This window comes from Salminus brasiliensis, chromosome 23, assembly GCF_030463535.1.
Source record: "Salminus brasiliensis chromosome 23, fSalBra1.hap2, whole genome shotgun sequence".
Lineage (NCBI taxonomy): Eukaryota > Metazoa > Chordata > Actinopteri > Characiformes > Bryconidae > Salminus > Salminus brasiliensis.
Genome location: NC_132900.1, coordinates 11,241,466 through 11,261,625, shown reverse-complemented (window position 1 = coordinate 11,261,625; position 20,160 = coordinate 11,241,466). Strand labels below are relative to the sequence as shown.

Genomic DNA, 20,160 nt, shown 5'->3' with positions numbered 1-20,160 from the left:
TGTTTTTGTAGGTTTTGTAATATTTTCAGTTTCAGCACCTTTGCAGCAGATATGCAGTTTTATATGTAGTTCTCCAAACAGAATACCCCCCCCCTCATTCATTCTTTCTTCTGAAATCAAGGGCATTAAAAAGGAGTAACCTTCTTTACTGTCTAGGGAAGGCTTTATTAGATTTTGCATTCAGCAACAAGAGTGTTGGTGAGGTCAGGATGTTGTAAGATCCTAAAAGTATTTGATGGAGCACAATCATCCCAGAGAACACTGTTCCACTGCTCCACAGCTCAATGCTTGGGGGCTTCATACCCCTCTAGCCATTCCTGGCTTTCTGCACGGTGCCAACAGGTTTATGTTTATCTGCTCCAGAGAGTCCTGTTCTCTTGACAGTACTCCTCTACAGGGACTAAACAAGCTGTGTGCGCATTTTCACATCTGTGTCAGCAATGAGTGTAAATTAAGTTAAAGTACCTGACAGCATTCAATAGCAGGAGAGTCAACAATCAAGACAACAATACCACCATTAGTGTTGGACACAGATGGAATTTGACCTTAGTCTTTAACCCATCTATACAGTGAATATATGCACACCTACACAAACAGTACAGTTATAGGAAGCACACATGCCTGGAGCGGTGGGCAGCCAATGCTGTGGTGCCCGGGGAGCAGAGAGGGTGATGGGCCTTGCTCAAGGGCCAAAATGTGGCATGGCAGCTTGCTGAACCTGGGTATTGAACCCACAACCCGGTCATCAATAGCCCAGAGCTCTAACTGCTGAGCCACTACGTATTTTGGGGGGTAGGACTGTTAAGCTACAGTTACCAAAAACAGTAGAAAGAACAGCATGGACAATGTTTTTTTTCATAGCAAAAGACTGATATTTTAATGTGTAATTTTATAAATATATATTTAGATATTTACATACACATCACTTCAATGGCACAGCAATATTGAGTGTTTATTGCTTTCTTTGAGCTGTTCTTTTTTTCTAGGGCAGAATAAGTGACCTATAAATACAGTGGGGAAAAAAAAGTTTTTAGTCACCAATTGTGCAAGTTCTCCCACTTAAAAAGATGAGGCCTGTAATTGACATCATAGGTAGACCTCAACTATGAGAGACAAAATGAGAAAAAAAAAATCAGAAAATCACATTGTCTGATTTTTAAAGAATGTGTTTGCAAATAATGGTGGAAAATAAGTATTTGGTCAATAACAAAAGTTATGTAAGCAAACAAGTATATCCAAGTAAATGTTCTTCATCGCTATCTTGGTGCAAACAAAACTAAACAAATTTGTACAAAATTCATGAAGTAGCAGACATAATGTGGTTTGGGAATACATTTTGCACAAGCTGGTCAGCTAGTACCAAAATCCATATACACTGTGTTCACTACAGGTATGTAGTGAATCAAACTATCTTTTCTATATTACACACACTCACATTCAAAGATATTGGATACAGCAAGATGCACTTGTGGTTCCATTTAACTAGGCTTCATTCACAGGTTTTGCTGGGTTTTGTAACGGTGGCGTAGATGGTTTCAGGCTGTGGCTGGGTGAAAGATACAGGAAAAAATATAGCTAACATTTTAACACTTAAAGATTGCATACTAAATTCACAGAATTAATGATTGGTTAAACAGCACATTTCTTTATAAGAAAGCATTTCTAATGTGTTCTAATGTGTTTTAGCTGAACTTTAATAAGTAATGTAACAAGAAAGGTCAAAATGTGCAATTTGCTGTTTTTCTCAATTAACAAAACCTAGAATCACCAATTCTTAAAACTTTTAGTTTATTAATTTATCCTTACCCTCTCTGGGACTGACTCATAAGTGTTGGGAACTCCAGTGTTCATTGTGGATCTTGGTCCCTAAATATTTTCAGGAAAATTACAAATTTGTATCAAAGTATAGTAAATTGTACATTGTTCTTATTTAAAATGGCAAGTTTCTTAAACTTGTCACAAAATGACATTTGTAAGCATTACTACTTTCCACTAAAGTGAATGTAAAGAATAAGTCATTGTGGAGCATTTCTATCAAGCCATTCATCATAACAAAATTGTCACAAGGTAAAGAAAATGTTTGCCAAAGTCAAAATGAAAAATGGAAAAACAAAGGTCTTGACGAGGCAGGATGAGCCCATTTTAATCCATTAATATATAAAGTGCTTTTATTTATTTACTTTTGTATTGTTCTGTCTCAAAACAGAAACTGGCAGTAATTGATAATTAATATTTCGACATCATAATTTACAAAACATGCTATTAAGTCATTGATGAGGAGACTGACCAGAATTGCTGCCAAATGTATAATCTGAACAATGGGTGTAGATGGTCTGTTTGTAAACAACTTAAGGGATCTAAAATCACTCTATTAATCTACAGTCTAAATGAAAATATGACAAAAACCTTGTCCAAAATGTTTACAGGCGAAGGAAAACCCTTAACTTTCAATGAAAGTGAAACAGTTAAATCTTTTGGTCATTCTCACCTGGTTTTCAGTGTCTTGACTGGACTCTCCTTCATTTGGCTGGGATTTCTTCCCTACAACACTATACACAGTCGAAGGTGCCTCTAATGATGATTGCGGTGGTGTTGCTGCAGCATTGGTCTGCACACAGTCATCAATTTAGTCATTAATTTTGATGCCATTTGTGAATCTTACACAGTATTTCCTGGCAATAACCACTAAATGTTCAAAGGAATAATGTTTAAATCTCACCTCAACTTCTGCATAGACTGTGTTCTCACACTGTATTGAGCCTTCTCCTATGCAGTTTGGAATACAAAATTAAAATGAACCCTTCAGGTCATAGATGGAAAACACTGAACACAATTTTGCTCTCAATTTGGTCTAAATTGCATATAGATTATCCTGTTTGATCCACAGTAGGGCACACACTGTACACTCACCTGCACATAGTCTATGATCACTTTGACCTTTTTTATGGATTAATTTGTTCTGTTAATTTACTCCTTCACCCTTTTTTGTGAAGATGATGGTTCTGTGTACCTCCATGACAGTGTGAATGCTTTAATGGTTCTTTGCTGGGTTAAATGGCTCTTCACATACAAAGGATATCTGGTAGAAGGTTATTTATGAAGCGAAACCCTCTAAAAAGGGTTTTATGGAGTCAAACCTTTTAAGTGCTCAATAGAACCGTTTTGTGTTTATTTTACTCTTTGCAAATTATTGATAATTACTATTGTTTTAGATATATTTGTTTCTTTTGTGGTTCTTTGTTGCATTCCTGTGTTTAGATCTTGAAGGTCTATTTAAATTGGGTGAAGGTTTGCTTTTAGTAGCTTTGTCTGCAGGCAAAAATGAAAAACCCAGTGCCTCTTGACAGTGGCACCCCAGATTTGTTTCATGGGGGTGGCCAGATGGGATCACTGAAAATCTTGTGGCGGCACAGCAAAACCAAAACATCATAACATAATTTATTAAATTCTGTTATGCTGTTGTAGTATATAGACTAGTTGATAACTAGTGAATTGATAACTACTGAGAATTAAGAAACAGGATTGGATTTGTATTTTACAGATAATCTGATGTGCATTCATGGTATAATTACTGTTTTACTGTATGATAACAATCCTGCAGATTTTCAGTCAACAGTTTGGGAGAGAATAGAGTAGTGTGCAATACTCAGATTTCTGGTCTCCCAAATACTGTTTTATATCCCCAAGAAAAAAAACATCCCTTTCATTAGTGCTGAAAAAAAAAAAAAAAACCTGTCCAAACCACAGGCAAGAGCTAGCCGACTGCTCACAGCTCCAGACTGGCTGGTGAGAGCAGGTCATGGGAAACAGCTTAAGTTCCTCATTCACATCATGCACACCAGCCTCCGCCCTGACTTAATCATCTCTGATTCCACAAAACGTGTGCTGGTAGAGCAGTGCAGAAGCTGAGGCTGGCGGGCTACCTGTGAGCCTATTGAAGTGGGCTGTCAGGGGTTTGCTGGCTGCTTATTCTGTAAAGCACTAGTAGGCCTAGCAGTAACTTGTGTGGCAAAGATGAGGGTCATTCAATCTTTTACAGAAGCTGCAGAGAAAGCCATATGTTGGCTTTGGATAAAGAGGGCTAGCTCGTAGATTGCTGCTGCTGGGGTGCAATCTGGGACTTGAGCAGAGGAGTCATCTGGGCGAGGGGGCCTGATGTTGAAAAACCATAAACCCCAGTTGACACCAGGAGCATCACTGATGATGCATCCCAGGGTTTCTGAGAGGTTTCTATCCAACCAAACGTTGTTGTTTTTTTTTTTTTGTTTTTTTTTTTTTTTTCCCTTCCAACCTGTCTCCAAGCACAATCGGGCAATGTATGCTGGTCTGCGTCTTAATCTGCCAATTACAACGCAAAGTGCAGTTTTCAGACAAGTATTAAGCAATTTATTATTTAAATTGTATGTTCCTCCTGAAATAATACATGTCTGATACTTGAATATGTGCTGTGCTGCTCACCTCTAACTCTCTTTGCAGTCTGTACAGACCACCCACAACCTCACCCAAAGGCGTTTTTCATCGAGCATTGGGAGGGCCAGCACTGGTCAACTTTCTCTAGAGCTGTCACGTCCCTGAACATTAAAGTCTGTTTTTAAGTACTCACAGCTGGAGACAGATTTACTCAAGTTGTATGTCTGTTCCACTAATGTATGCACCTGCTATTCAGATAAGTCTTATTGGAATGTAATATAAACACACATATCTTCAAGAACATGATTATGTATACCTTGTTATATTGCATAGGACGTGCTGGTCATGGAACATGCAGTACATCAGTACTCTGAGTTTAAGGTTCTTGGTAATGCGTATAGTCAAAGTTCACCTTTGATTACTTTTACCGGCTCGTGCACTGGGCATCTTTTAATCTAATTAAGAGAATATCCTTGTTATTTTGTGTGGTGTTTAGACTTTAATTTAAACAGAAATTGGTTATAAAAATTTTTTTGAATTTAATGGAATTAATGGAACAATTACTAAGTGTGATTTAGAGTAAACTGCTATTAAGGTTCCTCTGTTCGGTAGCCATTGTGTGCTTTTAAACCAACAGACCAACCAAGAGAATATTAAAGTAGCTTTAATCACTTTACACAGCTGTCTAGATCTGATGACCTAACATAGAGGACACACTACTGAAAATAAATCTGAACCATCTAAACCTGTGTTTTTGCCACAGTATACAGCAGGCTATGGTGGCAGGAAACTGCACACCAAAATAGCACATTGTGGTCCTGCAGTAAGTTTTCATAAATCAGTTGCTGCTTTATTAAATGCAATCACTGAGTTTAAGTCCTGTCTTTAATTGAACACATACAAATCGTTGTGTAATTCTAAGAATTATTACAATAAAGTATTACATAACAAAACTGAATAAAAAGTGCCTTTTATAAGCCATATACTATGCATACAATTGTTTACAATTGTTTTTGAGAACACAGCTCCGTGCTCTGGCCCACTCCTGCAATTTGGCATGGTGCTAAAAAATGTGTTTTTCTGCTCCAGAGTGTGTGATTCTATTCACAATACTTTTCTACAGAGACTACACAAGTTGTTACATGTGCATGTGCACATCTGTGCCAGCAATGGATGCAACTTAAAATAAAAAAGTCAGTTACCTAATGACAAACTGATCAAAAGGATATGAATGTACTAATAAGTGAAAATCAATACCTTTTGATTTAGTCCTCTGTATCCAGATAATACCTACAACAATACCTAGAACGAGAACGGTCAGAGCCACACCAAAAAAGGTGTACCATATCAAAGGCGACTGATGCGTGTTCTCTAATGGGAGAAAAAGATAAGTAGTGGTCTTACAACACAATCACAGAATGTATAGATTTGAGGAAATGTGTGTGTTTGAGCATGTGTGTACAGTCTTCATTACCACACTGTCTAAATATTTCCATATCAATCACATCTTCCTTCCACTCGGCCGGGTTGCTGTGGTTACAGATGATGGAGCTGCCCCTGACAGACAGGGAAAGCATGAAGCCTCTAGGTGATGTATCAATCTTCTCCTCACAGATTTCATTATAACAGTTAGAGCTGACCGAGAGGTCATGAACTCTACAGGTCAGGGTGATGTTACAGGTGATGTTGTTTTGCTGGTGAGAAAGAGCTGGAGCCTTCACTGGATCTGAGGTTCACACATACATACACTGTACTGTTACTAAACACACAATAAAATCCTAATAACAATTATAGGGTTACATTCCCATTACAAGCCAGGTTGCTCAATTTTTGTTCACATCTACTTCTGTTCACAACTCGTCGACTGTTCAGGATTAGGGCAAACTTCAAATTAGACTCTACAGCTCTGATGACTGTAAACATGCAGCAGGGAAAGACACCTGATTTGGCTGTTCTAATGGACACTAATCAGATATGTATCCAATCTAGATACAAATATGAAGGTGATTTTAGATCTGGTTTAAAGACACCAGTACACCAGTGTAGCTCCTAAAACATCACACCTGTGCTACATCAGCTTTAAGATGCATAGAAAAATTAAAAATGTATTTTTTAAATGAAACATTCCAGTTTAAAAGCTCCTAAGCCCCTGCTAGTCAATTAATTATCTGTTAATCTGGATATAAAACAAGTCATTTCAAAACTTTTTTTAACGTCTCAAAGTGATACCATATAACTAACAGCCAGACCTGGTTTGAGAACCCAGTTTGTATCTGGGTTCTCTTCAGGCACATGTGTAAATTTTAGGTTTGAATGATGAGGTGATTTCATGCTAAACTGTCCTGTTCCATATTTAAAATAGGCAGGGACACACAGGCTCACAGCAAAATCACACTGAAAATGAAGAGTACAAAACACTCACCGAACACAGTAAGGTTGTACTGCACAACAGTTCTGTCCTTTTGACCAGATATTTGTGCTTCATACAGTCCACTGTAATTCTTCTGTACCGTCTTCAGGGTCAGACTGTAAGTTTTCTTATTAAACTCCACACTGTGTTTATAAGGGTCATACAGAGTAACATCATTAAATTTAGGAATAAATTGTAAAATACTATTTTCATTGTGCTTCCAGGAAAGAATATTAAAAATCAGATCTTTATCCTGAATGTCCAGTTGGACAGATCTGCCAACCAGCACAGGCACATCACTGGACCCTGCAGAGAAAGAACATGAGATAAAACCCATTGGTTATCTTCTGGTGACCCAGGCTTTTGCCCATCATTTTTTGTTTTGTCAACTTCAGTAGATAGTGAACCACATAGCTTGGTATTCCTGGCTACCCGCTTGCTCCCCTGACATCCTTGTTCAAGGAGTTTGAGCTGACCACAAGGCCTGGTGCATGTTTTCCATTTTTCTGATATCTCGCTGAGCCTGGAGGTGATGTGCTGCTTGTCCCAGTAGAGTGACTAAAAGTATTAACACACTAAACTTACTTTTACATTTAAGGCATTTAGCAGATGCTCTTATCTAGAGTGACTTACAAAAGTGCTTTGCTATTTACTCAAGAAAAACCTCAGCTACTTTGAATAGACTAATAATTTAAAGATACCTCTAAGTTTAGACACTACTAAACACAAGTCAATAAGGTGACCACTCTGCTATTCGCCCAAGTACTCTTGGAAGAGGAGGGTCTTCTGTCTGCGTTTGAAGACGAGCGACTCTGCTGTTCGGACACCCAGGGGAAGTTCGTTCCACCACTTTGGTGCCAGAACAGAAAAAAGCCTGGACGCTTGTCTTCCGTGGATTTTGAGGGATGGCGGGTCGAGCCGAGGGCTCTTGGTGCAGATTGGCTTTTGACCATTGCCATCACGGAGGGGAGGGGCTGGTCCATTTATAGCTTTGTAGGTCAGCGTCAGGGTTTTGAATCTGATGCGGGCAGATACAGGAAGCCAGTGAAGAGAATGCAGCAGTCGAGTGACATGGCTCGACTTACTAGTTCCAGTTCGACTTACAAGCTTCAGGAGGGGGAAGGGTATTTTCTTATAAAACTCCCCAACTCTGGAATAACCTTCCAGATTATGTTTGTGACTCAAACTAAACCAATTAGTTTTCAGCCTTGAATTTTTGTTTGGTAACAAACTTTACCTTTAGGTAAAGTTTGCATATGCAGGGGTTCATGGACACAAGGAAATAATTTTGACCAGAGGACCAGTCCACCCATTAAAGCAAGATGGTACAAATGTTACTCTTTTAAACTTTAACAATGATGTAGTGCTAAATTATAGTCCTAAAATAAACCAGAAATGTTGGAATAAAACACTAGCTGGAGAGGACTGGATCAGTGTTTTGTAATGCTAGTTCAGAAAAATTAAATCTGAATAGCAGAATGTTAATATTTTAATAGACATTTGTGGCCAAATTTACTCTGAAATGAAGCCGTTTAAAAACGTAACAGTTAAAATGCCAGAGCTTGGCATTGGAACTCGGCTGGAGCTTGGCTGGTGCTGATCCAGAGGAGTACAGTAAGCAGATCTGACCCTGCATTTGGAAACCAGGTCCATGCTGACACTGGCCCATATCCATTTTACGGACCCTGTCCAGACATTATTGTAGATCCTGTTTTAGGGTTCATCCGAACAACCCTTCAATGTACAGTAAAAATTACACATGCGCACGTATCCATATAGTTAAACAAAAAATCTGAGAAAGAGAACTAAGAATAAAGACAGTACAAAAGCTTAAAAAGCTGCATCTTGGAGAGCAATTTTAAAATGCTCTGTTTTCAGTGTGATCTTGGGCAGTGTTTGTTCTGAGCTAACCTTTAGCATTTGATTCTGTTAACCCTAACTGGGCAATGTAACTAAGCGGTCACGCATGCTTTTCAGGGTAACAGAGATGCATCATATGTTTCTTCCATTCAACAAAAATATAATTGCTTGGCGGTATAGCATATATTTAACTTTCTGTGTAGCTTAATGTAGACATGGAAAGAGGTGCTTCACATCAACACATTTCATAGTTTTCAGGCGGTGATGTCCTTTAACATATTGCTACCAACAGTAGAGATATTCTGCATTACAGCTGTATTCTGAAGATGGAGTTTTATGTGTTTATTACAGCAATTTGATTCTGGAAAACAGTCTACAGAAACAGTGCCAAAAAGTCAGTGACATAGGTTAAATTTAAAGTTTGGGGGGGACACATTGCTCACATTACACAACCTGACACATAATGTGAGTAGTGCTTTGTTAAAAGATGTTTGTGAAGGGGAAAAAAGGCTACTCTTTCACCTTGAATATCACTCGCCTACTTGTACCTAGAAGCACTGAGCTACAGTCAGCTTGTACGTACTTAGTAATAGAGTAGTGAGTCATTCTTAATTAAATTTTATTTTGTATATTTATTTTTGTACTTTATAATTTTTGTATTTGGAGTGTTCATAAATTTCTAATTGATTTGTTTTAAAAAAATACATTATTTAATTTGTTATTTAAAGTCAACTACCTAAAACATATCCCCCTCTTTGGGGGAGATTTTCTAAAAATCAAATTTTTTAAATATGAATTTATATCGTCAGAATGACATGTGGCTTCCGCTCTTAAAATTAGATTCTTTAAGGTCTTTTTGTCAAAACAATTTGGTTCAGCTGTGTAAACCTCTGGTGTAACATGAAGAAGAAAAGAAGAGACTTTGGCTTACCGGTAATTAAGTTGAAAACGGCAAGAAAGAAAATCAGCTGCGTTACCATCGCCATCATACTGCACATGAGAGACTTCCTTTTTTAGAAGAGGAAGTTATGTTAAACCACCCAGGGCAAGGCACGGGTCTGAATGTACCGTGAGAATCATAAAACATGAAGATGAATACATAAAACGTTTATTATGCAAAGAGACATAAACATAACATGCAGTTTCAGTTCAATGTTAAAAAAAAATTATATCCTGTGGTAATGAATAACTTAACTACGTTTTGCTTTTAGCATTTTGCCATACGATGCATTTGAGTTTTTAGGATGTTCTTTGATGTATAAATGACTCAAATATTTAAAGGTTTGTCATATGCACAGCGGAAACAAGCAGTTACACATACTTCTTACTTTGTAGTTCCTCCATTTACCGATATCTTATAAAGATCACTATAAAAAGAGAAACAATTGCGTATGCAAGTTGTGCAAGTAGAATTGCATATGCATGAATAAAGTGATTTGTGCAAGTACAAAAGTAAACAGTATTTGTACAACAGTAGCAGCAATTTATATGTAGTGGGCTCATATTAACAGCTAAATGTCAGAGTTCAGCCTGTTCAGAGTGAAATGGGGTAAGAGGTGTTGATGGGGCTGACTTGTGGATAGAAACTGTTTGTCAGTCTGGCTGTCCTGGACTTTGCACTCCTGTAGCGTCTGCCCGATAATAGGAGCGTGAAGAGGCTGTGTTGATGGTGTGTACTGTCTCGATAATGCTGTGGGCCCTCCTGATGACCCTGGTCCTGTAGTTGTCCTACAGTTAAGGCTGCTCTGGAAATGGACTGTGCAGTCTTGATCACGCTGGAGAGCCTTCCTGAGTGGTGCGGTTTTCATACCTGACTGTGATGGAGCTAGTAAGAACACCATCATACTCCTGTAGAAGTTGCTGAAATTTTGGCTGACTATGCCAAATTTCCTCAGCCTTCTCAGAAAATACAACCGCTTTTGGGACTTCCAGACGATGTGGTGCGTGACCAGGTGAGATTGTCAAAGGAATTTGAAAGTTTTCATCCTCTCCACCTCTGACTAAATATGTACAGGGGTGTATGTAGCTCCTGCCTCCTCCTCGGATCAACAATCATTTCCTTGGTATTGTCAAGGAAATAAAACTTCAAGGAAAGACTGTTGTCATCATGCCAGTCCACCAGCTCAGCTCGGACCGTGTTGAATGCTGAGCTGTAGTTAAGAAACAGCATTCTCACATACGTTTCCTTGCCCTCCAGATGTGTGAGGACTGTGTAAATGGCAGTGTTGACTGCGTTGTCAGTGGATCAGTTCTGACAGTACGCAAACTGTAGTGGTTCTGGAGTGTCTGAGATGGTCTTCTCTATGTGGCTTATGACTGTTCTCTCGAGGCACTTCATCACAATTGGAGTAAGTGCAACAGGTCATTCAGGCAGGTCACAACACTTTTCTTAGGGAGGGCGACGATGGTGGTGGTCTTAAAGCAAGAATGCACAAAAGCTTGTGAAAGGGACAGGTTGAATATGTCCACAAACGCACCAACCAGCTCCGATGAGCAAACTTTGAGTGCACTTCTGTGGGTTTATTCTTTTCATAGCCTTGCACACATCCACTGACGTCACATTAACTGATATGTGCTGTGTGCTCCCCTTGGCCATAACCCCTCTCTGTTTGTTAGGCTTGAGGGCCTCAAATTAAGCGTAAGAACTCATTGATGAATGACAAATGAGAGATATGATAGCCTTAAATGTCCAGACATGGGTTTACAAGCCTATTTACAACTCAGATGAAAAACATGCTGATTTACCTTTTATGGAGGACTTGTGGGGGAAAAAAAAGTGCTTTAACTGGCTATTTTTTTCTGCTTTTTAACTGATGATGGCTCACAGAACCCACACGTTATTGATAAAGATGATAACTGGGACTAGATTTTTAGCAATGTTCTGTAGGCTAAAGAACAAGAGTAAGGAGTCTTCCCCATGGTTGGCCTACCTTTGTGACAATTCATCTAGGAAGTTGCTCCCATCTGACATAATGCATTGCACAATAAGAACGTAATACCAACAGTCAAACATAGCTGTGGTAGTGCAATACTGTAAAGATACTTTAGTCAGTGTGCTTTGCACATGCATAAACCCATTCATTAAACCAGAGACCTTGTCCGCAGGGACAGCAGACCCTAGAGACAGTCAACTACAGATGTACAATTAGATGAACAAATGTGTTAAATGCTGCAAATGCATCTGGTCAATATATAGTGGCTATTTCACTCTAGAAAAGCTGACAGAGAAGGTGACTGGTTTGGAAAAGCCACTCCTAACCCTTCATTTTGTACATCTGTATGTCTGGAGGAAATCAGGCACTGCTCAGTTGCACCATCAGTTGCATGGATGTTTGTCAGGACTGAGGGAAAGATAAATGGATGGACATTTTTGAGGAACACTTGCTAGTCTTTAAAGTAGTCTATAAACCATTCTGAGGTGAGAATGTTTTTTGGGGGAGAAAATGACAAAAGTGCTTACAAATGAATGGTTTATTTGATATTTGAAAAAAGAAGAGAAAATTGGTAACATTAAGCTAAGATATTAAAACAATATTCCAATATTTGTATAGTTCCTCAAAAACATTTCTCACAGTGGAAACCAGTGGAGCTGATCTGAGCTTTCAATGCAGAGAGAAGCTAACAGCTACTGTAATGAATATAGTCCTGCAGAGTATGTTCTGCTGGTGCAATTTAATTTAAATAATTTATAAACAGCACCTTAACATATTTTATTTTAAAATGGTGATTAGTGAAGAAAATAAACTATAAAACTATAAAATCAATACATGACAGAAAATCTACTTAGAAAGATGAGAGAGATCTGTAATTTTCATCATAGGTACACTTCAAGTATGAGGTACAAAATGACAAAATAAAATCAGGAAATCCCATTGTAGGATTTTTAAAGATTGATTTTGTAAATTATGGTGGAAAAAAGTATTTGGTCACCCACAAACAAGCAAGACTTCTGGCTCTCACAGACCTGTAACTTCAAGAGCTCTTCTGTCCTCCACTCGTTACTTGTATTAATGGCACCTGTTTGACCTCGTTATCTGTATAAAAGACACCTGTCCACAGCCTCAAACAGACTCTAAACTCAACCATGGCCAAGACCAAAGAGCTGTCGAAGGACACCGGGAAGAAAATTATAGACCTGCACCAGGCTGGGAAGACTGAATCTGCAAAAGGCAAGCAGGTTGGTGTGAATAAATCAACTGTGGGAGTAATTGTAAGAAAATGGAAGACATACAAGACCATTGATAATCTCTCTCCATCTGGGGCCCCACGCAAGCCCTCATCCCATGGGGTCAAAATGATCATGAGCGGTGAGCAAAAATCCCAGAACTACACGGCGGGACCTGATGAATGACCTGCAGAGAGTTGGGACCAAAGTAACGAAGGCTACAATCAGTAACACACTACGCCAAGAGGGTCTCAAATCCTGCAGTGCCAGGCGTGTCCCCCTGCTTAAGCCAGTACATGTCCAGACCCGGCTGAAGTTTGCCAGAGAGCATATGGATGATCCAGAAGAGGGTTGGGAGAATATCATGTGGTCAGATGAAACCAAAATAGAACTTTTTGGCAAAAATGCAACTCGTCGTGTTTGGATGAAAAATGCTGAGTTGCATCCCAAGAACATCATACCATGGGGCAGTGGTGGCTCAGCGGTTAGAGCGCCGGGTTATCGATAACAGGGTTGTGGGTTCGATTCCCGGGCTTGGCAAGCTGCCACTGTTGGGCCCTTGAGCAAGGCCCTTACCCTCTCTGCTCCCCGCGCGCTGGAGTTGGCTGCCCACCGCTCTGGGTGTGTGCACTCACTGCCCCTAGCTCACTAGTGTGTGTGTGTGAGTGTGTTCACTACCACAAATGGGTTAAATGCGGAGGACCCATTTCGTATACGTGCACCTTTACCTTTTTACCTACTGTGAAGCATGGAGGTGGATAGGGGATGCAAAGGGACTAGGATGACTGATCCGTGTTAAGGGAAGAATGAATAGGACCATGTATGGTAAGATTTTAAGCCAAAAACCTTCCATCAGTAAAAAGCATTAAAGATGGAACGTGGCTGGGTCTTCCAGCATGACAATGATCCCAAACACACCGCTCAGGCAATGAAGGAGTGGCTCTGTAAAAAGCATTTCAAGGTCCTGGAGTGGCCTAGCCAGTCTCCAGACCTCAACCCCATAGACAATTTGTGGAGGGAGTTGAAAGTCCATGTTTTAGCCATCAACAGCTCCAAAACATCACTGCCGTGTGATTTCCTAGATTTTTTCCCCCCGCATTTTGTCTCTCATAGTTGAAGTGTACCTATGATGAAAATTACAGACCTCTCATCTTTCTAAGTATGAGAACTTGCACAATTAGTGGCTGACTAAATACGTTTTGCCCCACTGTGTGCGTGTGTGTACAGAAAACTTTTGTAGTTTGTGTTAAAGTGGAAAACTTTAGTAGAAAAATACAGGTGGCTAAACCCAAATAACTCATTCATATGTATGTTGACCTTTGCTATTAACACACATAATGAAAACAAACACGATCATTTCAGTAAAATACTCAACTTCTAAAATTTCACAGAATTGAGAAGTAGATTTTTTTAATGGAATGCCTCTGTGTCCTCTTCTTGATCTTTTTCCTCCTTCCTCAGGTTCTTTGCACTTCCTTCTGATTTCATACTGCGCAGGCCTTTATAGTGTGGGATTCAAAGTTTGGCTTGTTAAAAGAAAGCTACTGTCATTTTAAGCTCCTGGGAGAATGATCAGTATGGGTTTTCACTTTTTGACATAACATAAATTAAACACTTGTTCATATTGTGTCCAAACTTCATAAGGAATAGATGAATAGAACTGATACAATAAAAACCCTGGAATAAAATATTTTTACTTTTAAATGTTTTTCCCTTTTCCTGTAAAGTTGCCATTTTGGAGATAAAGTTTTTTGTCTGACAGCAACACAATATAGCATACATACAGACGTTATAAAATGTAGAGGTTCCTGTAAAACAGTACTTAAATCATATTTGTAAGATGCTTTAATTTTAAATTGCGGAATGTTTGTAAAAATATTTCTGTTGTCCGCTACCTTCCTGTTTTTTTTTTTTATACTGATGCTACTGACATCAGCAAGAAACAAGAGTTGTGCCAGAGATTGTTTACATTCAAACATGCAATTTAACAAAAAAATACCTGTTGAATTTCCGGAGTGGAGATGTGACTAGATGATTCTCAGGACACTTTGAATGAGGATCATCACCGCACTCAGGACAGGCCAGGACAAATGTGGGTATGAGTCACTGGATGTATCTTTTAACCCTAATCACAAAAAACAAAAATGGGTTAAAATAATGGGGTGTGTTTGTGCAGATGATACACCATAGTCAGAAAAAGATAAGTAGTGGTATTGGAACACCATCACAGAATGTACAGATTTGAAGAAATTAGGTGTGTTTGAGCATGTGTGTACAGTCTTTATTACCACACTGTCTAAATGTTTCCAGATCAGTCACATCTTCCTTCCAGTCTGCTGGGTTGCTGTGGTTACAGATGATGGAGCTGCCCCTGACAGACAGGGAAAGCATGAAGCCTCTAGGTGATGTATCTGCAATCTTCTCATCACAGATTTCATTATAACAGTTAGAGCTGATCGAGAGGTCATGAACTCTACAGGTCAGGGTGATGTTACAGGTGATGTTGTTTTGCTGGTGAGATAGAGCTGGAGCCTCCACTGGATCTGAGGTACACACATACATACACTGTACTGTTACTAAACACACAATAAAATCCTAGTAACCGTAACAGGCTATGTTCACGTTACAAGCCAAGTTGCTAAATCTCTGTTCAAATTTAAACTTTCTGCATCACAAACAACTGAATTAGCAGCACAAGCTTTGAGTGTAAAAGTCAGTTGCTCTGAACTAATGGCATCTGTTCAGGATTAGGGCAAAAACTTGTGCCATTTAAACTTGGAAATGGGAATATTGGCATGAAGTGCTATGAACCATCTCAATCTGTGTATTTATCTAAGAATTGAAATTCACAGAATTTGTTTTTATTTTTTTATTACAATTTATTTTCTGAATGAATCCTTGTTATTATCTGTTAATCTGGATAAAAAACAAATCATGTAGTTTCTCAGTTCAAGCCTTTTTAACATCTCAAAGTGATACCATATAACTAACAGCCAGACTTGGTTTGAGAACCCAGTTTGTATCTGGGTTCTCTTCAGGCACATGTGTAAATTTTGGGTTTGAATGATGAGGTGATTTCATGCTAAACTGTCCTGTTCCATATTTAAAATAGGCAGGGACACACAGGCACACAGCAAAATCACACTGAAAATGAAGAGTACAAAACACTCACCGAACACAGTAAGGTTGTACTGCACAACAGTTCTCTCCTTTTGACCAGATATTTGTGCTTCATACAGTCCACTGTAATTCTTCTGTACCGTCTTCAGGGTCAGACTGTAAGTTTTCTTATTAAACTCCACACTGTGTTTATAAGGGTCATACAGAGTAACATCATTAAATTTAGGAATAAACTGTAAAATACTATTTTCATTGTGCTTCCAGGAAAGAATATTAAAAATCAGGTCTTTATCCTGTATGTCCAGTTGGACAGATCTGCCAACCAGCACAGGCACATCTCTGGACCCTGCAGAGAAAGAACATGAGATAAAACCCATTGGTTATGTTCTGGTGTCCCAGGCTTTTGCCCATCATTTGATGCTTTGGGTTTGTCATTTTGTCAACTTTAGCGATACATGTAGACAAAGATTCTTACTAGTTATACTGGGTGGGATATTTCAGCCCTGATCAGCCCTTAAATACTCCAGATAAATGAAAGGTATGCAGAAGCGTATGTGGTAACTGTGCACAGTACATATGCAGTGGTTAATTCAGCTTGTGTTCAGATCTCACAAGTAACTCTGCGATGTTGCAAGTGCCCAAATTTGTTTTATTTATTAATAATAAAAATCAATATGGGTACTGCTGTTGACAAGTGATGGCGCACTGTTTAATTGTTTAGCAACATGTGGTTTCTGTTCGTATCTGTCTGCTTTTAGTCCTGTCAGCTCTGCTTTTGGGTCCTATTAACCACTTGTATGTGGTAGCTCACCTATTTAGGAGGTCGAGTTGGTCACAACATAAAGACAGTGAAGGTCTTTCCAGGCATATTAAAAGCTGTGATGTAGTAAAACACAACAGTCTCTTCTGGAGAATATAGTGTTTTTGATGCTTGCATCTCATTTTCTAAAACTTTTTCTCATTATTATGCATCAGTAACACTGGAGAGCAGCAAGAAGCAGCACTTCACTGCCAGACTGGCTAGACTAATTCTAGCCAACTGGCTTCAACATCCCTTTAAATCTCACTGCACCAAGAGGACAGCAACAATATCTGGTAAGACACTGGAATAATTACATAAAGTGTTGTTACAATGCTAAAAACAAAGCTTTGCTATCTCACCTTGAACATCACTGAGGCGCCACCCTGGTCTGGCCTACTTGTACCTAGAACCACTGAGCTCTGGTCTTCTGACCTTTGTGACTACCTACTATAAGGTTTTACCAACTTATAGCGCAGGTTTGGCGGTCATAAAAAAAAGTCTTTATACTAGGAAGCTGTAAATGAGACATACTGATCAGAAGCATTTCTTTCACAAATCAGTTAAACCGATTTACGACATGTCAGATGAGTATAAGCTGTACACTGGATTTAATACATATTCAATATAATAAAAAAGTAGATTTAAGTATTGTAAAAAAGAAAAAAGTTCACTGTAGCCTACTGAATTAATTTGTAATGATACCATTGTTACTTAATTGCCATGACTGGCTAGGACAATGACGGGCGAACTCTCACAGGGACGGTGCGATGCATGATTTATTAAACAAAACAGGGGAAAACACAAGAACGCAGCAAGAACAATGAATCCTCCAGGCAACCACCCTGCAAACCATGAAGCGATATACTCCTGAACGTGAACCGGCTCTGAATGAGCGAAATCTAGAGACACACCATAGACAGACCTATAATCTCTGGACCAGCGAAGCCAACCATACAAACCTTTGCGTAGCAAGGATAATTCTCGGCCACGAGAGTACCCCAGCCTCAGATGAAACCAATCATTGAACCAAAAACACGAATACTGAAAACAATAAACATGAACTGACACAGTGTCCGTGAACCTAGACATAAGTTATTATATTTATTTTTAATATGTATTTGGAGCATTCATTCAGCTAATATATAAACACACACATCAGTACAAGTCATCCCAAACTACTTTATTTACACATACAGTTCTTCACATCTAAACACTACCTTTATAGCACTCTTTAACTTCAGCTCTCACTCCGTAGCTAGGAGATTAGCATTTATTCTGCTGGTGCTCCGCTGTGAAAAGCACTGGGGAGGGGCAGTTCCCTTTCCTGCCGCCATAGTACCCAACCGCAAATGTTTTAAAATATAATTTAAAAAATTATAATTTCAGCCAATTTGAATAATGTTTTTTTTAAGGTACATTTTTCCTTCTGATATTTGATAGGGACCTGCACAAAAAAACTTACACCTGTGGGTTAAGTTGTAACTTTTCTAAAATCACATCTTTAAATATGAATTTATCATCTGAATGACATGGCTTACGCTCTTAAAATGGGATTCTTCAAGGTCTTTTTGTCAAAGCTGTTCGGTTCAGCTGTTTAAGCCTCTGACCTCAGATCTTCCTGTAGCGTGCTAAAGATCACAGTTGAACCGGTGTAACGTGAAAGACAGGACAGAAGAAAAGAAGAGACTTTGGCTTACCGGTAATTAAGTTGAAAACAGCAAGAAAGAAAATCAGCTGCATTACCATCGCCATCATACTGCACATGAGAGACTTCCTTTTTTAGAAGAGGAAGTTATGCTGAACCACCCTGAACGTACGGTGAGAATCATAAAACATGAAGACGAATACATAAAAGGTATGTTATACAAAGAGACATTAAACATAACATACAGTACAAAAAACACATACTGTGTTAATAAATACCTTAACTAGGTTTAGCCTTTAGCTGCCATACGATGCATTTGAGTGTTTTAAGATGTTCTTGATATTAAATATTCTGACAATGTTACAAGCCTATTTACCACAGTTATTTTGCCTCAGATTAAAAACATGCTGATTTTTCTTTAATCGAGGACTTGTGGGGGAAAAAAAGCTCTGATGTGACACCACCTGGCTTGATTAGGATCAACTCTATTGAACCTAAAGATAACTTATATAGAATAACAGTGCAACAGTGGTGATTCTTTCCTGAAGTGGTTGGCCTAACTTAGAATTTTTTTTTAAGATTGTTCAGTTCTGGAGTGTTTGTAGAAATATTTGTTCACAGCTACATTAACTGCATTTGGCTAGATTTTTATATACAAGTACTGATGCTGCAAACTTCAGCAAGATTCAAGAAAAGGGAACAGTCACACTATTTTTAGTGTGCTCAGAATGTGGGCATGAGTCACTGGTTGCATTTTTTTTCTCCCTAATGATACAAAACACAGATGGGTACAAAAAAGATGGGATTGGTTTGTGCAGATGATACGCAGGATATTGAGATGATGTGAACACCAGCGGACGCAATGCATGCATATATTGTTCTCTGATGGGAGGAAATGTGTGTGTTTGAATGTGTTGTGTCGTCTTCATTACCACACTGTCTAAATATTTCCATATCAATCACATCTTCCTTTCAGTCGACTGGGTTGCTGTGGTAACAGATGATGGTCTGCCCCTGACAGACAGGAAAAGCATGAAGTCTTCAAGTGATGTTACATGGGCTCTTTTGCTGGTTATAAAGAACAAGACCCTCTTCTAGATCTGAGGTACACACACATTTTATACATCAGTGTACTGCTTGTCAGCACGCACTGAACCAGACAACAATAAACCACTTGAAAAATATGCAGCTTCCATGAATGGATGTATGGTGGGCCTTGGACTTAAGGACTGGTTTACAGTAAGTACAAGTTTACATTTTTGTTTCTCTTTGCTTAAAATGTCTTCTTTATTTTCTATCTAATGCTTATTGTGGATTCATACATACATAAATTAGTCAGTGCTGTCCTGTCCTGTCTTGTTTCCTTTGGTGACTGCACAGTTGATGCCTTTGTCAAAAGTGAAATTTGAAAATAATTTGTACAAGTATGTATTCAAACTACTCTTCATCTTTCATAGTTTTGGTGAAGAACCTTCTCTTTTGTTAAATGCTGTGATGTTCAGTGCTTTTACAGATGGGAAAGGTCCCTAATAGGATTTTTTTAGGTCGAGTTTTCAATTGTTAGTCATGTAATGAACTTCTGAAACAAGTTTTATCATTTATTTAAAAACAAGCCTAATCATTGTTTTATTTTATAAGAATATCAGATGAACTTATGAATAAAATAAGGTTTATTTTTACTTTTAAAAAGAACAAATCACAAACATTTAAAGTGGGAACCATTATTACTAAAAAGAAAATCATCCTTC

General features: G+C 38.6%; 2 protein-coding genes across 4 annotated transcripts; both read right to left on the bottom strand.

The window, feature by feature from the left end:
* Positions 1-848: 848 nt before the first annotated feature.
* LOC140545528 (SLAM family member 5-like) lies at positions 849-12,052 on the bottom strand. Of its 3 annotated transcripts, none has more exons than XR_011978268.1 (9): positions 9,612-12,052; positions 6,833-7,126; positions 5,885-6,136; positions 5,668-5,781; positions 2,720-2,766; positions 2,489-2,608; positions 1,807-1,866; positions 1,436-1,546; positions 849-1,103 (listed from the first exon to the last, which is right to left on the bottom strand). XR_011978268.1 is itself a non-coding variant. In XM_072668313.1 (8 exons), exons 1-8 carry the CDS (start codon positions 9,676-9,678, stop codon positions 1,490-1,492), a joined length of 1,011 nt encoding a protein of 336 aa, XP_072524414.1. In that variant the 5' UTR covers positions 9,679-12,052; the 3' UTR covers positions 849-1,489. The 3 variants fall into 3 exon arrangements, 1 of the variants encoding a protein (XP_072524414.1); XR_011978269.1 differs by having other exon boundaries at positions 849-1,001; XM_072668313.1 differs by having other exon boundaries at positions 849-1,546.
* An 84-nt stretch (positions 12,053-12,136) lies between these two features.
* Positions 12,137-18,527, bottom strand: LOC140545529 (SLAM family member 5-like). The gene is made up of 5 exons (XM_072668314.1): positions 18,465-18,527; positions 16,018-16,311; positions 15,134-15,388; positions 14,845-14,970; positions 12,137-14,344 (listed from the first exon to the last, which is right to left on the bottom strand). Exons 1-4 carry the CDS (start codon positions 18,520-18,522, stop codon positions 14,873-14,875), a joined length of 705 nt encoding a protein of 234 aa, XP_072524415.1. The 5' UTR covers positions 18,523-18,527; the 3' UTR covers positions 12,137-14,344; positions 14,845-14,872.
* Between the last annotated feature and the right edge of the window lie 1,633 nt (positions 18,528-20,160).

What these genes read in the sequence shown, in the direction of transcription:
- LOC140545528 (XM_072668313.1), bottom strand. Translation starts at nt 9,678, where the DNA reads ATGTGCAGTATGATGGCGATGGTAACGCAGCTGATTTTCTTTCTTGCC. An exon ending in CAGTCTATGCAGAAGTTGAG is followed by an intron (nt 2,609 to 2,719) that starts GTGAGATTTAAA and finishes GACTGTGTGCAG; the next exon opens with ACCAATGCTGCAGCAACACC. An exon ending in GTCAAGACACTGAAAACCAG is followed by an intron (nt 1,867 to 2,488) that starts GTGAGAATGACC and finishes GAAAATATTTAG; the next exon opens with GGACCAAGATCCACAATGAA.
- LOC140545529 (XM_072668314.1), bottom strand. Translation starts at nt 18,522, where the DNA reads ATGATGGCGATGGTAATGCAGCTGATTTTCTTTCTTGCTGTTTTCAAC. An exon ending in TGTTTTCAACTTAATTACCG is followed by an intron (nt 16,312 to 18,464) that starts GTAAGCCAAAGT and finishes CTTTCTCTGCAG; the next exon opens with GGTCCAGAGATGTGCCTGTG. An exon ending in GGAAACATTTAGACAGTGTG is followed by an intron (nt 14,971 to 15,133) that starts GTAATAAAGACT and finishes TTTTGTGATTAG; the next exon opens with GGTTAAAAGATACATCCAGT.